Source organism: Anser cygnoides, chromosome 5 (assembly GCF_040182565.1).
Source record: "Anser cygnoides isolate HZ-2024a breed goose chromosome 5, Taihu_goose_T2T_genome, whole genome shotgun sequence".
NCBI lineage: Eukaryota > Metazoa > Chordata > Aves > Anseriformes > Anatidae > Anser > Anser cygnoides.
The window spans coordinates 55,280,007-55,297,240 of record NC_089877.1 but is presented as its reverse complement, the minus strand read 5'-3'; the positions used below and the strand labels follow the sequence as shown (position 1 = coordinate 55,297,240).

The 17,234-nt window shown below is 40.1% G+C and overlaps 1 protein-coding gene across 1 annotated transcript in view; it reads right to left on the bottom strand.

Moving 5' to 3' along the window:
• Positions 1–17,234, bottom strand: part of DYNC1H1 (dynein cytoplasmic 1 heavy chain 1) — a 44,357-nt gene that overhangs the window by 11,220 nt on the left and 15,903 nt on the right. The window contains exons 25-57 of the mRNA XM_048069884.2: positions 17,013–17,201; positions 16,732–16,926; positions 15,771–16,053; positions 15,406–15,506; positions 13,873–14,032; positions 13,334–13,577; positions 12,969–13,152; positions 12,206–12,418; positions 11,817–12,055; positions 11,537–11,693; positions 10,898–11,125; positions 10,434–10,664; positions 10,159–10,299; positions 9,651–9,884; positions 8,854–9,060; positions 8,636–8,757; positions 8,092–8,257; positions 7,730–7,893; positions 7,292–7,421; positions 6,413–6,546; positions 6,035–6,149; positions 5,754–5,915; positions 5,463–5,677; positions 5,173–5,377; positions 4,863–5,036; positions 4,646–4,765; positions 4,394–4,514; positions 3,587–3,782; positions 2,846–2,963; positions 1,668–1,883; positions 891–1,103; positions 572–699; positions 37–190 (exon numbers count right to left, since the gene is read on the bottom strand). Coding sequence (XP_047925841.1) covers positions 37–190; positions 572–699; positions 891–1,103; positions 1,668–1,883; positions 2,846–2,963; positions 3,587–3,782; positions 4,394–4,514; positions 4,646–4,765; positions 4,863–5,036; positions 5,173–5,377; positions 5,463–5,677; positions 5,754–5,915; positions 6,035–6,149; positions 6,413–6,546; positions 7,292–7,421; positions 7,730–7,893; positions 8,092–8,257; positions 8,636–8,757; positions 8,854–9,060; positions 9,651–9,884; positions 10,159–10,299; positions 10,434–10,664; positions 10,898–11,125; positions 11,537–11,693; positions 11,817–12,055; positions 12,206–12,418; positions 12,969–13,152; positions 13,334–13,577; positions 13,873–14,032; positions 15,406–15,506; positions 15,771–16,053; positions 16,732–16,926; positions 17,013–17,201 — 5,859 coding nt within the window. The remainder of the gene's footprint in view (positions 1–36; positions 191–571; positions 700–890; positions 1,104–1,667; positions 1,884–2,845; positions 2,964–3,586; positions 3,783–4,393; positions 4,515–4,645; positions 4,766–4,862; positions 5,037–5,172; positions 5,378–5,462; positions 5,678–5,753; positions 5,916–6,034; positions 6,150–6,412; positions 6,547–7,291; positions 7,422–7,729; positions 7,894–8,091; positions 8,258–8,635; positions 8,758–8,853; positions 9,061–9,650; positions 9,885–10,158; positions 10,300–10,433; positions 10,665–10,897; positions 11,126–11,536; positions 11,694–11,816; positions 12,056–12,205; positions 12,419–12,968; positions 13,153–13,333; positions 13,578–13,872; positions 14,033–15,405; positions 15,507–15,770; positions 16,054–16,731; positions 16,927–17,012; positions 17,202–17,234) is intronic.

The window sequence follows — 17,234 nt, the reverse complement described above, 5'->3', positions numbered from 1 at the left end:
AATTACAAGTAGTTTCTACATGATCGTGGGACTAACCTGGACCAGAAGCGGGTTACCAAATCTCAGTGCACTTTCCAAGTTCTTCCTGAAAGCGTCATCCAAGAAACTAGTACGAGTTATCTTACGGTCTTTGTATTCATTCATGATAAACTCTGTAGCTTGCCCAGAGGGATCGATGATCAATGGATACCTAAGTTAACAATCAAACACTTTCGTTATTTGGGTTTTGACTGCAAACAACTAAGCATTTTTATGAATTTAGATTGCACTGTCAGTCACAACTCTAAAAGTCTGCATACTGAAGAAATAAGTTGAACAAATTCAAGGACTTATTTCAGACTTCAGTTCAAGCCAACCTATGTCATCATCTAAGCGCAACAAAAGAGGCAAGCAAAGATGAGTGAGCACTTTTGTATTTACACATGGTTGAGTAGCTTTTATAAACATGAAAAGCTCTCACAACAGTCAAACAGTGCTTTGAAAGAGTTGGTGTGAATTCTTTGATAAGCGCAAGAGCCTGCCCGCTGTGAGCATGTTGTTTTAGAATTCTGTGTCTCTCAGAATGAAATACCTGTTGAACCGCTTGAGCATGATGGCGTTCTCAGTGCAGAGGTCATCTGCAGGGAGAGAACTTGCTTGCCAGCGAAGTCGCTCATCCGCGTTGGAAAGGTACTCTGTCCTTGCAATGTCTGTGCGGAACTGCAAGAAGAACATACCATTAGTATCTGACTAGAGATTCTCCTATAAGCTCGTGAGCACATTTTGAGTAAACGCATCTCTGCAAGGTTATTCTTCCCCAATAGTTCCATTCTGTACTTAGCAATCTTAAAACTTCTTTAGGTGGTAGAGCAAATTGATTTATGGTTAAGTTATCACAACACCATCTTTACCTGGATATTTGCTTGTTGCAAATGGTGAGACCACGTAGTGAACAAGTTCTGACGCATCTGCTGATCAAAGTAACCAGCATAGGCAATAAAAGCTCCTGAAAGTAAGCAGTCTCCCGCAATAGTGGACATCTGGTTCTTGAAAGTTTCACTTGTCTTCTCCCATCTTTCACGTTCAGCAGAAAGACTCTTCAGAAGAGCTGTACTACGGTTGACCTAGAAATAAGCGAAGCAGCCTCTTTAGATGATTTATTTTTATAGTATTAAATGTCTCCAGGGACAGTACTTATACTGAATCAAAGTCCATTTTAAAATTAAAAGCTTAGAATTGAAATAAAATTTGTGCTTCTACACTCCAGTTTTAATTTATTATGTTGGTATTCAACTGCTATCTTGAAGAGTTTAAAAGGTTAAGTACTGGCACAGTAGTGACATGCTAGTGGATTAGACCAAATACATGCAGAAATTCTTCAAAAAAATAAAAGTAAAGTCCCATTACAACATTACACTACAAGCACTATTTCCAAAGGCTTCCCATTTATTTTAAGCCTGATGTGAACTGTCTTGTTAATTAACTGGCAACATGAGCTGACATTTCTAACTCTAGACAAGTTTCAATAGTTTAAGAAGCTCATGAGATCTAGGGATGAAAGAGATATCTCAGATGTACTGTAAAGAAGCAGCCCAGTTTGCTCATCAGAAGGAATTCTGAAGAATGGTTCAATTTCGAACTGTCAAAGGTGAAGGAATAGAAAATTAGTGTTATATAAAAGGTCTTACTTTTGCTTCTACAGCAGCCAAGTCTGCCTTAATAGCTTGAGCCTCTGAAATCAGTACTGCGTATTCTTCTTTGTAACGCGCAATGCTGGCCTCAAGATCACGAATCATCTGCTCCACTTCATTTGCTTTCTGTTGGTTATCTTTGGCATCATCTTCCAGCTTCTGCAGTTCATTGCGTAGAGGTTCTACTCTTTTCAGCATATCAGCATAGTTAAGCTGCAAACAGTGAATAAGTCCTTTATACTTTCTAAATTGAAATGTGTTAACAAGAACCCCAGCGTGCAGGAAAACACTAGCGATTCCATCTTTTCACGCTTAAGTTTAATTGCAATCTGTAGAATTACGGGCTGCTTAACAGAAACTAAGGACTGTCTATCAATTTCTAAGACTTTAGTTTAAACCAAGTCCCAGAACAAATGCAATTTTGCAATTGCTCTGTAGACACACAAAAGGTTGAGACCGCATTAGTAAGTGTGCTACACTGTTTTGCTGAAATACTTAAGCGGATGTTCATGCCAGTACTGAGGTCACCTGCCTCTCCTAGTATAGCCAAGCCACAGAACAATTAAGATAGGAGCTATTGGCAAGACTGAATCTAAACTGAATTTCTACAGATCACTACCATTCATAGAAGATGCAGATTTAGCAAGCCAAGCATACTGCTGTGTTGAACAGGTGAGTAAAACCACACTGAGGTATCTCAACCTGGGTGCACCTTCCCCAAAGCCTATTTCCTTTAGGAAACCATTCAAGTACTGAAAAGTCTGACTAAAAGACCTTAACAGAGCTGCCTGTGAGCATACCCTACTGTGAAGTTAGATGGAGACAGCAGAAGTTTCATTAAGAGGACTGCAGTACATTTTTTCCAGCATTTGTCTTTCTGAAAACTCAAAGTAACTGTCCTGTACCATTACACTACAGAGAAAGGATCACCTACTGTTTGCTGTAAATCCAACGTTTCTTGGCACAAAAAGTATACCACAACTGCCAATTAGTTCTCTGGCACAGTACTACACAACCCATAAGCATCCATATGAACCTTCTACCAATGTCTTTGAAGCAAAATAGCTTGCAAAGTTTAGCTGAATAGAGGCAAATTCAGAGCCTTTAGACCCTTGTCACATGCCTTCAGGCTCACTCTTCACCTTCCATTTGCTTTCTCACAGTACTGACTTTACCTGTGCAATTGCCCATTTCACCATAGGCCCACAGGCCAACGATGCTCTGTTTACAATTTCGTAGTTGTAACTTGGATTCGACAGGTAGTTTTTCTTCATCTTCTCCCGGATGGCATCACTGCAAGAGAAAAGTTTTTCGAGACAGCGTGAGTCCACTGAATGTCGGCACGTAGGTGTTCAGAATGTGGTTTACGTTTCACAATTGACAAGAACATTTCCTAGCAGTTTTGCTGACATTTTAATTAGTTCAAGACATTGTATCAGAAATTATAGCTTGTCAGTGATATAAGGACATTTAACATATTCTTATAACTGGTCGATCACAAACTGCTTAACTGCTCACAGGATCACAGAATGATTTGGGGCTGGAAGGGAATTCAGTAGGTCTCTAGTCTGACCTCCTGCTCAGATGTTAGGACACCTAGGTCAGCCTGAACAACCTGGTCTGTTACTCCTGGAAGACTAGTTTCAACTAATAACGTGGCTTTGGACAGCAGCATACTGATTTGGAATTCTGCCTTGAAGTTATTCAACAGCAGTTGTTTTGTCCCAGTGTGCATGATACACCTTTGCCGCAGTGATCTGTTTCCCGTATCACTTACACGTTCATTACATGCAGGAGTGAATCAGTCTCAAAAGAAGTCAAGTGCTACTAAAGCAATTAGGCAGAGAAAAAGTCCAATTACAACCTTCCATGCCTTTGTGAATAGTTAATCCACATAATGCACATTTGCTCTTTACCTGATTTCCTCAGCAGAGAAGTTAACAATGGTTGGAATGAAGTTCTCTCTCATGATGATGGAACGTATTTGTTTCCAGTCGGTTGTACTTTCACCGAGCAGCAGGCAGATGGACTCCAGTGCCAGCTTTACTGCTGCAGGCGGATTAGCCATAGAACGGACCTCTACCAGGTGCTGTTTCTTTATCGATTTCACAGCTAACCAATGTCAGAAAGGTGATGAAAGTTGATTGGGAGGAAAACAAATGGTTAGTGAAGTCTGTTAAAGTGTCTTGGATCTGTAAAACTGCTTCAAGCTTCTGAAAGGAATCTGAGTTTTATACGGAAGTAGATAGTAGTGGATAACACTCAAAACTACTGTATCACAATAGGAACTTTTACAAAAGTTAACCTGCCAATTGGCCACAGGCAACCTATTTTGCTGCCTTAAAACTATTTATTTAAAGCCTTATTATAAAGAATGTTTCTTCTACCCAGTTTTACAAACGGAGAGCTTGAGTGTAAACTGTCTTTGCATCATCAGTCTTTCTGATTACGAGCTTTCATTACAAATACATAGACTGAATAACTCGATCTGGTCTGCCAGAAATGAAGCCACAAGTCATAATGAGTATCAAGTATCAGATCTCCTACTAACAATACAAAATCAGAGCTCAAATACTAGGAATTTCTGCAACACTGTTCAGCTCCATGTTAAGAGCCAACACTGTTATCAGACAGCACCAACTCAGACCACACCAAAACACATTCCCATAGAGTTCAGTCCTGGTTCCAGTCCCATAGTGTGATCTTTTCGTACACTCACATACCATTCTGAGCTTCAATGACAGCAGGCTCCACCTTGTCAAGGTCTTCTTTCACACTCATCTGCTTGTCTGCAATGACCTCCTGCTGCTTGTGCAGCTGTTCCTGAATCTCCTGACTCATGACCTAGGTAGAAGTTTCACACAGAAAACACTGCTTTTTACAAGTTGAACTTCCTCAAGAATTTGCTCTATAGGCTCTAATGTTTTAGAAACAAGAATATTTACTACTTACAGAGATTTAACAAAGATTTTTACCTTTTTCTTCTCTGCTTCCTGCTGATCTTTCACCATCTTTTTCAACTTGTCATTGGCTGCTGCATTCTTCACTTCCAGTTCCTGACTCTTTATTCTTAGGTCACGCCGCAATTCTTCCACCTAAGACAGATGGTAAGATCGGAAAATTCAGCCTAAGCATGGAGATCTATTTAATCACCCCAAGCCTTATAAAAGGCAAAGTTTTAAAGATACATACCTGGTCAACTGTTTCCTTGATTTTTCTAAGGCCAACATTCAAATGCATTTGCTGTTCCTCTAATTCACTTCGCTTCTCATTGAACAAGTTGGCATAATGGTTGATGAAATCTAAATAGTGGCGTGGTGTGATTGCCATGGTTCTGCCTCCTCGTTTTGCCAGACGAGCGTTAGCCTTTAGGGAAGAAGTTGTTGATTATGCATTGGTTTTAAAGCTATTCAAATGTCAAAGACCATACTTTTTAGGGAACTGGTGCACAATGCTGTGGCCTAGAGATCAGCACAAGCTCAGCAACGTTAAGCAAACGCACCTGATGAAGAGTCTGATGAACAAACACACAGCTATTAACAATAGCCTCCCTGTGTGATGGTGGTTGTGGTAGCTTATCATACACAACAGGCATGTAATCAGGTACGATATAATTTGGTTTCTCAAGATCCATTTTGCTTGTGAACTCTTTGCCAACTTGGTACAGTGCCTCAGTTGACCAGTCTCCAAACCAGTTCAAGACACACCTGAAATACAAAGCATTTGTGAAGGCTTCCCCAAAATACCGTTTTAACAGTATTTATAATGTACAGTGGGATATACAGCAATTACCTGTTGAAGAGCGCAGGAGAGGTAGCTGCCCTATCCTTCAGGCCCTCAGATGACGGATTCATAGTGAACACGACATGGAGATTGCGAATAACCTGGCTGGTGAACCATTTGTAGAGTTCTTCATGTGAATCTAACATTAGACCTTCTTTCTGTGCTCCTTCTTTACACTGAGTCATGAGGGTGGCATATTCATCTCCTTCAAACAGACCAGGAACCTAATTCAAAAGATAGTTTTGTAGTATCTTATAGTTGTAAAAAGGCACTTAAAGTAGTTACTTAAAATCTTCTTACCTCTCCATTGGCTAGGAGAGTGTTCATTCTCTCCAGGAATCCAGAATCCAATACATTTGACTCATCCATTATGAAAGCTATTTTTTCATTTTTACAGCCAGAACGTCTCAGTACTGTCCTTAGGTCTTCATCAAAATCTTCACCTGTGTATTTTCTGTGAACCTGGAAAGATTTAACATTTGTTATTAATCTTTTCTTCTAGTGGGATTTTTTAGGGGTAGATATTTAGGAAGCATGAGTTTTGACAGACAGTCTTTGTTAGGTAAAACTAGCATGCCAACCTTAATTTGGTAGACGCTCAAACCATTCATCCAGGCAACAAATCTTGAGAGGGTTGTTTTCCCTGCGCCACTGACTCCAATGAGCAACAAGTGGCCCTGTGGTTGACGGAAGATTCTGAAAAAAGAACATAAATGAGTATGTTTGGTCAAGTGTTATCAACTCACTGAATTTTTCCTTAAGTACCTATACTTCAAGCTAGCACTACAACTGACAACACACATCTCTCCAGCTAGGATCCTGCTCTCTGAAGGCCAGAAATAGGTCATCTATGGAAAAGAATGGGATCAAGTTCCTTTCCTAGTCTCTACACAGGCTACTCTGTTTTAGAAAAAGTCTCTAAATAAGATGTACACGAACAGCAACCAGTCTCAACTTACCGGTCAATTCTTAACACATGATCCAAGACTTCATTGAACAGAACAAGCGGTACATCGAGCTCTTCTTCATAGAAGACTTTAAGCCTAGCTTTCACATAGTCTCGTAATTCTTCTTGATCCACTGGAATATAATCCTAGAAGAATCAGTCAATACAGTATGGACATTAAGGTTATTTTGCTTAGAAATCAATTTTTGACTAGATGAAAGCAGAAGTATTACAGTATCTAATATAGCAATCCCGTAACAAAAGCTTAAAAATGCTGTACACATTTAACTTGCACAGGAGCAAGTCCACAGCTTAGAGTGCCACAGATAGCAGCATGGGGTTGAAACACTGAATCTATGCTAAGTTGAGCCTGAGCTGCCAGTCACCAAAGAGACTGGGAAGTAGCAGGCAAAACTTACTTCCCCTCACTCCCCCATTCAAACAGCCTTTCTCTGACCAACAGCAAATGCCTAAGAAGAGGAGCAGACTAGAAGGACCTTTGCCTTGATCCAGTAGGATTTCTACAGATTGCCCAGCTGTATCAATTCAGATTGTGAGAAACAGTCCAATTTATACAATTACAGTATCAGAGTTGTTCGAAGGCCACACCTTATCCAAAAGATTCCATACACAGTAACTGCCAGCAACTTTCTGGGAGTGTTACCCTATTCTAGAGACACATTATTTCAAACTGCTTTTATATGCTGTGGTAGATCTTATAATAGCATCCTTGGAATAACAGCTATTAACTTTGTAGCAAGTTACTTCAGATAACCATAGCAAGAACTTCTCAGAGATCAGCTTAATAAAATTACAGACACGGATTATCATGCTAATGTAGTCATAAAAGCTGCATCAGCCAATTGCTCCCAAACTATTTTTTATTTATTACCTTTGACAGCCAGTTGCTGTATAAGATAGGTCTGCTCATAGCTTTTTCCTTGTCAATATTGGGGAAGTGTTTCAGAGCAACCATGTCAATGTTCTCATCAGTCCAGCGTCTCTCCTCATCTTCTACAAGTCTGGAAAAAGAAAAACATCTGTGACTACAAATACTCTGTAGTGGAAGGATACACTCACCTAATGTGGCATGCTACCAACAAAGTATGTTTCTACTTCACAGTTACTTTTCACAAGAGTGTTAAGTTAAAGCAAAGAAAAATAGTCACATTTGTATTCCAGCTACATAACATGAAGCGCACTTCACTTTGGTCATCAAATGAAAGCTGGAGAGGAGTGGGGGAAAATTCTTTCTGTGCTTTTTTTTTTTAGTGTGTGTGTCCTGTCCCTCATGTTCCATCCCCTTAGCTCCCCATCTCATGTTTCTTACCTGTCTTGGAAGAGACGTAAAGCTTCATGGGCCCAAATCCTGATAAGGCCTTCAACTGGTAAGGTTTCTAGTGGTCTTAATGCTTCAAATATACCTCTCACCCATCGAGTCATTTCACGAGGTGAATAGATGTAGTGTGGCTGTGTGTCTTGAGTGAATCTCTCCTAAAAATGCAAATATATATTAGCTATATATAAAAATATTACTTACTTCATCTCAAAATTCTGCCCTATTTTTACAGGCCTTGAGTTGCCATGTATTACTTTGCTAGCGTCATACATACGAAAGACAAACAATAAACGTTCAGTGATTCAGCAAAAAGAAAGACTGATTAGAATTTGGGGTTTCATTCAACAAATTACCTGAGACATTGTGTAGAATTCTACCATAGCAGCAGTGAGAGGTTCTGCATATGTGCGAAGTGATGGGATCAGCCTTAGCATCGCACGATTGAATGTTCCATATATCTGAGTAAGCGAAGCTGGTCCAGGATAGTCCACATAAACCACAGGAACATGTCGTAAAAATCTGAAAGATTAGCATATTTGATAGTCCAGATGGTCATGTAACACTCTATACTATTTCTTTATATTTTTTTTAATCAAAATTAAATCACGTTTTTATTACTAATTCTCAACGTTAACTGCAGTTTGTTAGTTGATCCTTAGTGCCTTGGACCAAAAAGCGTTCTGACGTACCCACTGCATGTTAGACAGGTTATTCAAGAAATACAATGAGGCCACTGACTGTCAGTCAGGATAAGAAATGACTAGTATTTAGTTCAACAGCAAAGAACACGACTTAAGCACATCTGGTATGAAGTGTTTAAGAATGGATTCCATAGTCAACGCTTCAGTTTTGACCCCCCTATTCTGTAGCTATAAAGTTGTTTACTAGGTACATTACCTGTGTGAGAGAGGTTTTCTTCCAGGATCAGTAGGTGGGTTACATGCACCAACAAACTGAATTCTCTCCAGTTTCACCCATGTCTGATCTGATGTCCGATAGAATCCTCCATGCTCCACCATCTGGAAAAAAATAATTAAAAAAAAAAAGATCAGTGTAACATTAAGTTTCTGTGAAGATAACTGTTATGATATAGTTAATTACAGAGGAAAACAAACCTGTCTAATGAAGGATATGACTCTCTGCGTGCCATACTTATCCATGTCTGGCAAGTTGATTTCATCACAGAACAGCACCAGCCACTTTCCTAACTGCACAGGAGCCAGCACCACTCCATTAGGTGTGCGCCTGTACTCACAATAGTGATCAAAAGTTTTCAAGAGCAGTTCCGGTGTAGTAGCGCTAGAAAAGTTGAGTCCAACCACCTTAAGAAGAGAATAGTGAAGAGAAAATAAATAAGTTAAAATACATTAGAGCTTGAAAGAGCTTATTAGGAGCCCTGGAAATAGGCATGCTACAGCTCAGCTTTCCACAGTGGAAGTACACGTATCATCTACATCTCAGGTCACTGACTGTAGTACACTGTATGCATCCCACAACAGGTTTTCCATTTACAATGCAGCAACAACTTCTTCCCAACCTTGTACTTAAAACATCACAGCTTCATATTACTGTTATGCCACCTGAACACACTGACGGACGAGAGATATTCTTAGACGCTACTACAGGTTTTAAAACACTAAATGGAGGAATGCTCCTCTATTATTGAAGCTGGATAGAAGGAAGTAGCTTTTGGGCTAAGGATCCTGTGAAATACACTTAAATGCTACTCAACATCATTTTTATTTTTTGCTATATTTTCACATGACTGAGGTAGAAGCACCACTGAATTCCTAGCAAATCACTTCGGTGCTAAATCAAGACTGCTTGAATCTTTAAGATTAGTGACTTGTCACTACTCTTTAATTCACACACACATGTGCACATACAAATGCGCTTGCACTCTCTCGTGTACCTCCATATCAGGCAGGGCTCTGAGAGCACTGAAGAGCGTCATGGTCTTTCCAGAACCTGGCGGGCCACAGAGTACTAGAGGTTTGTGCTCTGCCAGCCAAGTATACAGCAATGCTTCATGGCGAACTGTGTCTAGGGTTGGTACTACAACATCAGGAGCTGCAACTTTGTGTGTCTCAACTTCAATCTGAGGAACCTTGGTTTGCCATGGCACCCACTCACCCGTAATGGACACCTAAGAACACAAAAACATGATCAGAATTTAGAACAGGAACCTAGTTTAATCTGTTTAATATACATATAGTTTATATATATATATATATATAAAAACTATTAAAAATCATAGGAAGTTAGTAGCATCAAATTTGATGTGATTATTAGAACAGGCAACTTAGAGCATTGCTCACTGACAAGCCAGCATCTATAAAACTTAAGTTTCGGCTCCAAATTCTACAGCAGGCTTTTAAGATCACAAAGCAGCAACACTTCTGGCTTAGGAAAGGTTTTACCTCATAGTCAATTATAGGTATGTTGGGCGCAGTTGGCAGTGGCACAGTGGTGATTCTCCTAATGTATTCTCCCAGCTCTGCTCTCATTTTCAGACGACTGTCTCCAGAGAGAGACCAGAGAATTGCATAGACCAGGTACCTCTGCAGGAAGCAAGAAAAGCAGCTATTGCTTGCTTGTACAGTAGTGGAACAAAACTTAATGACCTATAAATGAAATCTAGCTACTATTCTGACATATCAAATACAGGAATTACCCAGCAGCGTATTATATTTACCTGGATATAACGCTCTAGTTGATCTATCTGCATTGGGAAGTCTGGATGATTGGCATTGTACTGGGCTACGTTGCGGCAAGCTTGATGCAGCATAGAGAACAGAGAACCAAGACAGCGCAGACGGGTGAGATCCATAATATGCTCCAACTTGAAAGCGTGTTCTAGTGCTTTAGTTACGAGGCCATTGGAGGTGAAATACGGCTGCATTATTGTTGCAGCATCTCTCTGGATCTGTCAGGGGAGACAAACACTGCTTAATGCATTTGCTTCCCATTTGATTACCAGGCAGCAGGAAGTAATTTTGTTTAAGGTTTGAAATGCTTCTTATTTTAATGTTCTTTTAAAAAAAATTAATCAGGATGTCAGCTTTTTTATGAATAAGCTGCCGTAAGTTTGAAGTACACCATACTACTTGTGATACAAGTGTTCTAATACACTAGCCCAGAATGTAATCTAAGTTATACCTGCAACATGGGGGATGCTGCTTCTTCTCCCTCATCTTCTTTGCCCTTTCGCCTTCGCTGAGCTTCTTCTTCACCTTCATCCAGAGGAATGCTTCTTAGTCTGGCCAGGAAGTTATTGAATATCATGTCTGTACTGAGAACATCCTCACTGAACCAGACCATGCCACACCTTGATACAGTAGCCAAAGTTGCATATTTCAGATCCTGTACCTCAAACATGATACGCACCTAAAAAGCAGAAATTTGAAACAGATTTTTAAGTAAAAAACAGAAACAAAAAAACAAAAGCAAACAAGCACACACTAAAAAAACAAACCCACGCCCAGACCTTTTAAAATAAGTTAGCCTGTATTTAGCCTCTGAAGAATCAAGAGCAACATTAAACTATCTCAAACTAAGTTTGTCATTATTGTCTGCTACCCTAGATTTTCATATAATGCATGGCATTTGTCTCACAGGGTCAGAACAAGCATAACATGAAATGTTTGTTTCCACAAGTTCCTAACTCTAGTAAACCACTACCTGAAATCAGTATTATTCTGCTTGTGACAAGTGAGAAGAATGGCACCAGTACAGATCAAGGTAAAAGCAACAAGTTTATATGAAAGCAAATAAGTATCACATAAAAAGTAGCATTACATTTGGTGGAAGGCTGAGACGTTCTCCATTTGGCAGAGTAAGCAGTTTGTTGTCATCCAAAACAGAGTTCAAGTTCTCAACCCATTCAGGGTCTACATCACCATCAAAGATAATCCACTGACGTTTCTGTAATTCACCTCTCACGTTGTCTATAATTCTGTAATTAAAGGAAATTTGTATTGCAGTTTTACAGGTTATAGATGACAAAGACTCAATAAAACCAGAACATGCAAGGCACAAATCTACTGTCCATTTTTCATTCGCGCTCTTGAAGACTCACTTTCTCAGGACATGTGTAAACAAGCCATCTGTCCATTCTCTGGTATTTGGATCCAAAGTACCATAGAGGTGATCTTTGCTGATTGCCTTTGGATCAATAATGTGAGCAACACCTTCCACACCTTCCAGCCGTTCGAGAGCTTTCAGCAGTACTCTCCAAGCCATGCTCTTTCCACTTCCTGAGGGACCCACCATCATCAATCCATGATTTATCTGTGTAATCTGGTACAACTGAAGTACCTGCAACAGAAAAAATGATGTGAAGTCTCAACTTTGGTAGTCACTAAGTACTACTCACTTAGAGATGAAAAAATTAATAACAAAAAGGAAAGTTCAGTCATACACATATATTAATTTCAGTTCCATGACATTTTCAGTTTTACATTTTACCTTCTCAACCCACATGCCGCCAACTTCTTCTCCATCACCATAGGTGAGGTACATTTCCTGACACACTTTCTTAAGCTCCTCTCGCAAGGCTGTCATTTCCCCACGGTGATACTGTACTCCAGGGAATACATCAGAAAGGAGACTGAACAGCAATGGAATGTCTTCTGCAACCAGTTTTGGTACCATAGTTTCACATACACTTTGGATCAGGATCTGTAGAGAAAATCACGTTTTAGTTGAGACTTCAGAGGGGGCAGGGTTGGAACTAGATGATCTTTAAGGTCCCCTCCAACCCAAACCATTCTGTGTGATTTTTTTTGTTGAGTGTGTTTGACAGGGAACACTTCACTGATAAAGCACCAAATCAGAATGGTCTAGGTAAAAAACAACCATTAACGGGCAGCTCAGCTTTGAAATTACACAATGAATTCCTACTGACTTTTAGTTTATACAACTGTAGGTGCTTAACCCTCAAAATGGAGGGATTTTTTTTTTTTTGGAAATAACTTCAAAAGAACTGGGCAGCAATGAGAGTTATGAACACACCACCTCATAAGTCTTTTATTACTATTCATGGAATCCTCAAATTCAACACTTATTTCACTTCTTAGTGCTTCTAAGCTACCTAATTACTACCTGCTGTAACTAACATTGCTTTGCTTGCATGGCTTAACACTAATTGCTGAACACTGCAGAGTGTTTGTTCTGTTTAGTGTGCATTCTGTACTTTGTCACAGAAGATAAGAGTTCACACACAAATTACCTCTTGTTCTGGTAAGTTCTCAGCGATTTCTCCCTCATCAACAACTTCACCACGCTCTTCTTTCTCACGCTTTATCTTCTGAATCCTCTCCCTCTTCACGTTACCTGCACTAACCAGTACACTCTTCAGGGCTCTCAAGCCAAAATCATAATGACTCTGGGAAGACAGCTGTTCATCACAAAGCCTACGAATCAAGAAAGACAAAATTTGATTCTTAATCGAAACCAACACAGTATTCAAGAAAATATATGCCATTGCTTACTTGGAATAATCTTTGTAACTCACTGAGCATGTTGTACAATGAACATCACAGACCTGAACAATAAGCTTAACATTTAGCATCTCAAAACAAACTTGTCACTTACTTGAAGAATGGTACTATCTTATTGGCAAGGACTTCAGCTGTACGGAAACCTTGGGAGTACAACATGACCTGGGCAATCAGCTGACGGTCTGGTTTTGTCATTGCCAAGCTGCGGAACAACTTCTTCAAATTGTCAGGCAGATTTGATCTGCCTGCATAGCCAGGATTCATGGTGATGAAGATAGCCATGTCAGGGCTCACTTTGACTTGCTTGTTCAGCAGCTCACAAGTAATTGGTGTTGCAGCTGAAAAGAGATGGTACATTTAGTTACAAGTGAGCTGGTGATCAGTCACCTTGAGGACAGAAGTTATACTTCAGGTATTCTAGTTTAGTTTGCTACAGTAATGGACAGCAAGTCCTTTTGTACTGTAACGCAAATACTTGATTCCTACCAGCTGAAAGCTACTTCAAGATTTTAATCTTTGATGGTAAGTGATTTCATTCTTGGACTGCTTGGGAAAAATGTAACTGAGCAGCAAAAGAGCATGAAGGATGTTAAAGAAACGGTACAATACTACGAGGAATAAATAGTAGCATACTCTTGTCATAGTTGGGGTTGGAATGCTCTCGCAAGGCTTCCTGGATGCACTGAACTTGCTGTGAAACAGCAGACAGCATGCGCTCCTCCAGTCGGTTGAACTCGTCAAAACAGCCCCATGCGCCCACTTGGCAAAGTCCCACAAAGATGCGTCCCATTGCCTGCACGTAGAGAGGAAAATTCACTGATGTTGCACGGTTATTCTTGCCAATGCACAGGCAAAAGGAACAGAGAAGAGCACTTTATACAATGCACCCAAGGCAAGAAGGAGCTGTATTTGTACACAGGTCGTGCACAAGGTTCTGAAGTTCAGATATTTGCATCTTTCTATAACTATGGGACTGCAGCGTAGTCACAAAACAGTGAAAGCCCACTGCATAATATTTTGCTTGTTGATAGTAATGCCAGGTGCAGTTCCAGTACTTTATCAGAAGGCAGATACTAGAACTACAAAACACTGCAGGTCTAAAAGCCACAGTAGTTCAGGATGGCCAATAACCAACTGTTCACCACCTTTTTGAATGTAAGAACCAAGGAACTGTTAGAAATAGAAGAAGAAGTTGCTTCTTTGTAAAGCGCATAGTAATACAATGGAACTATTTGGTAGAGAATGCTATAGGAGCAAGTGTGTACGTGGATTCAGGGGGAGAAATGAGTACCTGGAGAAAGGTTCACTGGAACATGAATAGTGAATAACCCTTGTCAGCTTGGGACTTGGTGATCCTGACACTGTGGTAGGAAGGGGGCAGGGGGCAAGTAAGGAGCATCAAGCACTATGTCCCTGACCTTATCCCTCCCTCGGTACTTTCTTGTGGCCACCACTAGAGGCCAAACACTGACTAAATGAATCAAACACAGCTGTACAGGAAAAAAAAAACACACACAAACACATAACACATGGACACCCCATGAGAGTTCAGGAAGGACCAGGATTCCTTGTCTGTGCTTTTATATTTCTGTTTACATAAACACCTCACAGAGGTTTTATTTTGAGATATCGGCTGTGTTGCAATTGACTGAAGCATTTCATCTGGTTCTCAGTTTGAAGATGTCAGTAATTTTGAAATATCTGGGTAAATTTTCTTAGTTTTGAGTAATCCTTCACATACTGAGGCAAACTCTTTAGCTTTGCCATGATGGTTAATTTGGTAATCATGCAGCCTCAAACTCCCCTCTGTTCTCCATTAAACCAGCACTATCAAGACAAATTGAACAGTTTAAGTTACTTTCCTAAAGCCAGTCTTAAGCTCCACATCCCTGTGCTTCCTATTCCTTTCCCTCCATTTGCTGCTATTGAACTACCAGTCCTAAAGAGAAAAACAAAAAAAAACCCTAGAAGAACATTCTCCCCCTGCAAACAATCTTACTGCAGGCATTTTTTTGTTATAGAGCATCAGTATGACCCACGGATACCTGCTCAGTTAGGTGTTATAGATGATCATTTCAAAAGTAAACACTGATGGCTGTTTTAAACTTCGGAAGAGATTTTTAGTGCTTGATAGCACAGACTACAATTTTAAATCAAACAACTTACCTGGAAGTCAAATGTCTCATCACAGTTGAAAACCAACACAAAGCGGCCAAGCTGATGTCCAAGAGCCTTAACAGATTCTGTTTTACCAGTGCCAGCGGGACCTATTTTTGAAGTGAGACAGACATGCTTCAGTGTTTATAGTCTGAGTTATCAGTGCCCAACTATGTAATCTGCCAGCATGCTGATTCCAAAGGTCCCTGACAAAAAACCTAAAATGGTTATACTTTATTTCCCCAAAAGACTGTTTTGTTCTTAAATGTCATAGTTTAAAACATTCTGAAACCTTATATTAAAGCTATAAATTAAAGAGAATAGAAGTTTATATACTTGTCTCAAGATTTTGTTGTACTTCAGTACAAACGTACCAAATGGTGATCCTCCAAGTCTTGCCTCCAGGGCTTGTGTCATTGTCAGGTAACAGCGGTCTGTAAGAGGTGTCTGTACTAGCTTATCCTGAACACCAAGGTACTCAAAACCATAGTTGAATTTGGCATTTGCCATCTGAATGGAGAGCTGTTGCAATACATCTGTCTGTTTTGGGTCAAAGTAGAACCGCATTTGGCTGAGCCACTCAAAGGATTTGGAGTTGTCGACCTTGCTTTTGATCAGTGATCTCGTAACATCTCTCTGGTGCACCAACTCAGTGATCTGGAGAATGAAACAACTCCTTAGACCACAGCAATACAAGCCATTGCTAATAAAGCCAGGAACTCTACAGCTTTTCAGATTAATGTAGTGAATTGCCATCACTCAGAAATCATGACCTACCAAAAACCTCTGCCTTAAAAACTGTTGATATGGAGACAGAACTAACAAAGTTGATTGCTCTTGCTAAGTCCTAGCTCTCAGTTTGCTCTTCCATTTGTCTGTTAATCCATTACACTACTGAACGAAGTATTTTACTTGCCAGAAACTATTAAGACAAATACTCTAAAACAGAGTTTTCCCTTTAAAAAGGAACAACCAAAGGTGATTCTATTCCCTGTCCCCTCCCCTCAATCCTTATCTACAAACAAAAACATACAATTATTACAATAATGGCAGCATAATAAGGTATTTTCTTTGGAATGAACAAGTCAGTGCCTTCCACATTTGAAATAGCCAGCCTGAGTGAACTAGGTTGTAATATGGACTCATGCAGTAAGTTGAGCAGAGTTAAAAACTGCAGCCACCTACAGGACTAGGGCTTGATGTAGGTGCTTAAATTGCATTAAACTTTTTTTTCCCCCTAGAGGAAAAAAGAGAAGTCAGACTATTTGATTTTTCATTAACCTTTTAAAAAACCTCGCCTCCTAACCCATAAGAGGAAATAAGGTTTTCACTTACCAAGTGCTCCAGTTTCCTTCTGCGAAGAGGTGGCTGCTCCATCAACACAGAGTCTGCCAGGACATTGAGCGTGACCTCCACGTTAGCCAGCACTGACTGGAGAGGACTGCTGTCCCCACCTCCACCCATACCATTGAGGGCTGACTCAACATTCTCAGACCATGCAATCTGGGCTGACAGGACAACAAGCTGAGCCTGTGTAAGAAGAAGAATTCCCATCAGATAGTTTTCCTCACTGAAGTACCCAAGCTGCAATATGCTTAAGTGTTCCATACTGATACCTGGTATTTGTCAATCCAAGAGATGTAGACTGCTGGATCAATTGAAGTTGCTTTTCCGAAGATTTCTACTTCAGTAACAGATTCTGCAAGCAATTTAGCAAGGGTCACCCTCATTTCTTTCTCAACGAGAGTGAGCCACTCATTGATCTTGGGATGTTCTGTGATGGAGACAGGTGTTTTGAACAGCACCTGCAAGAATTATGTTCAAGTCAATGTATGTTC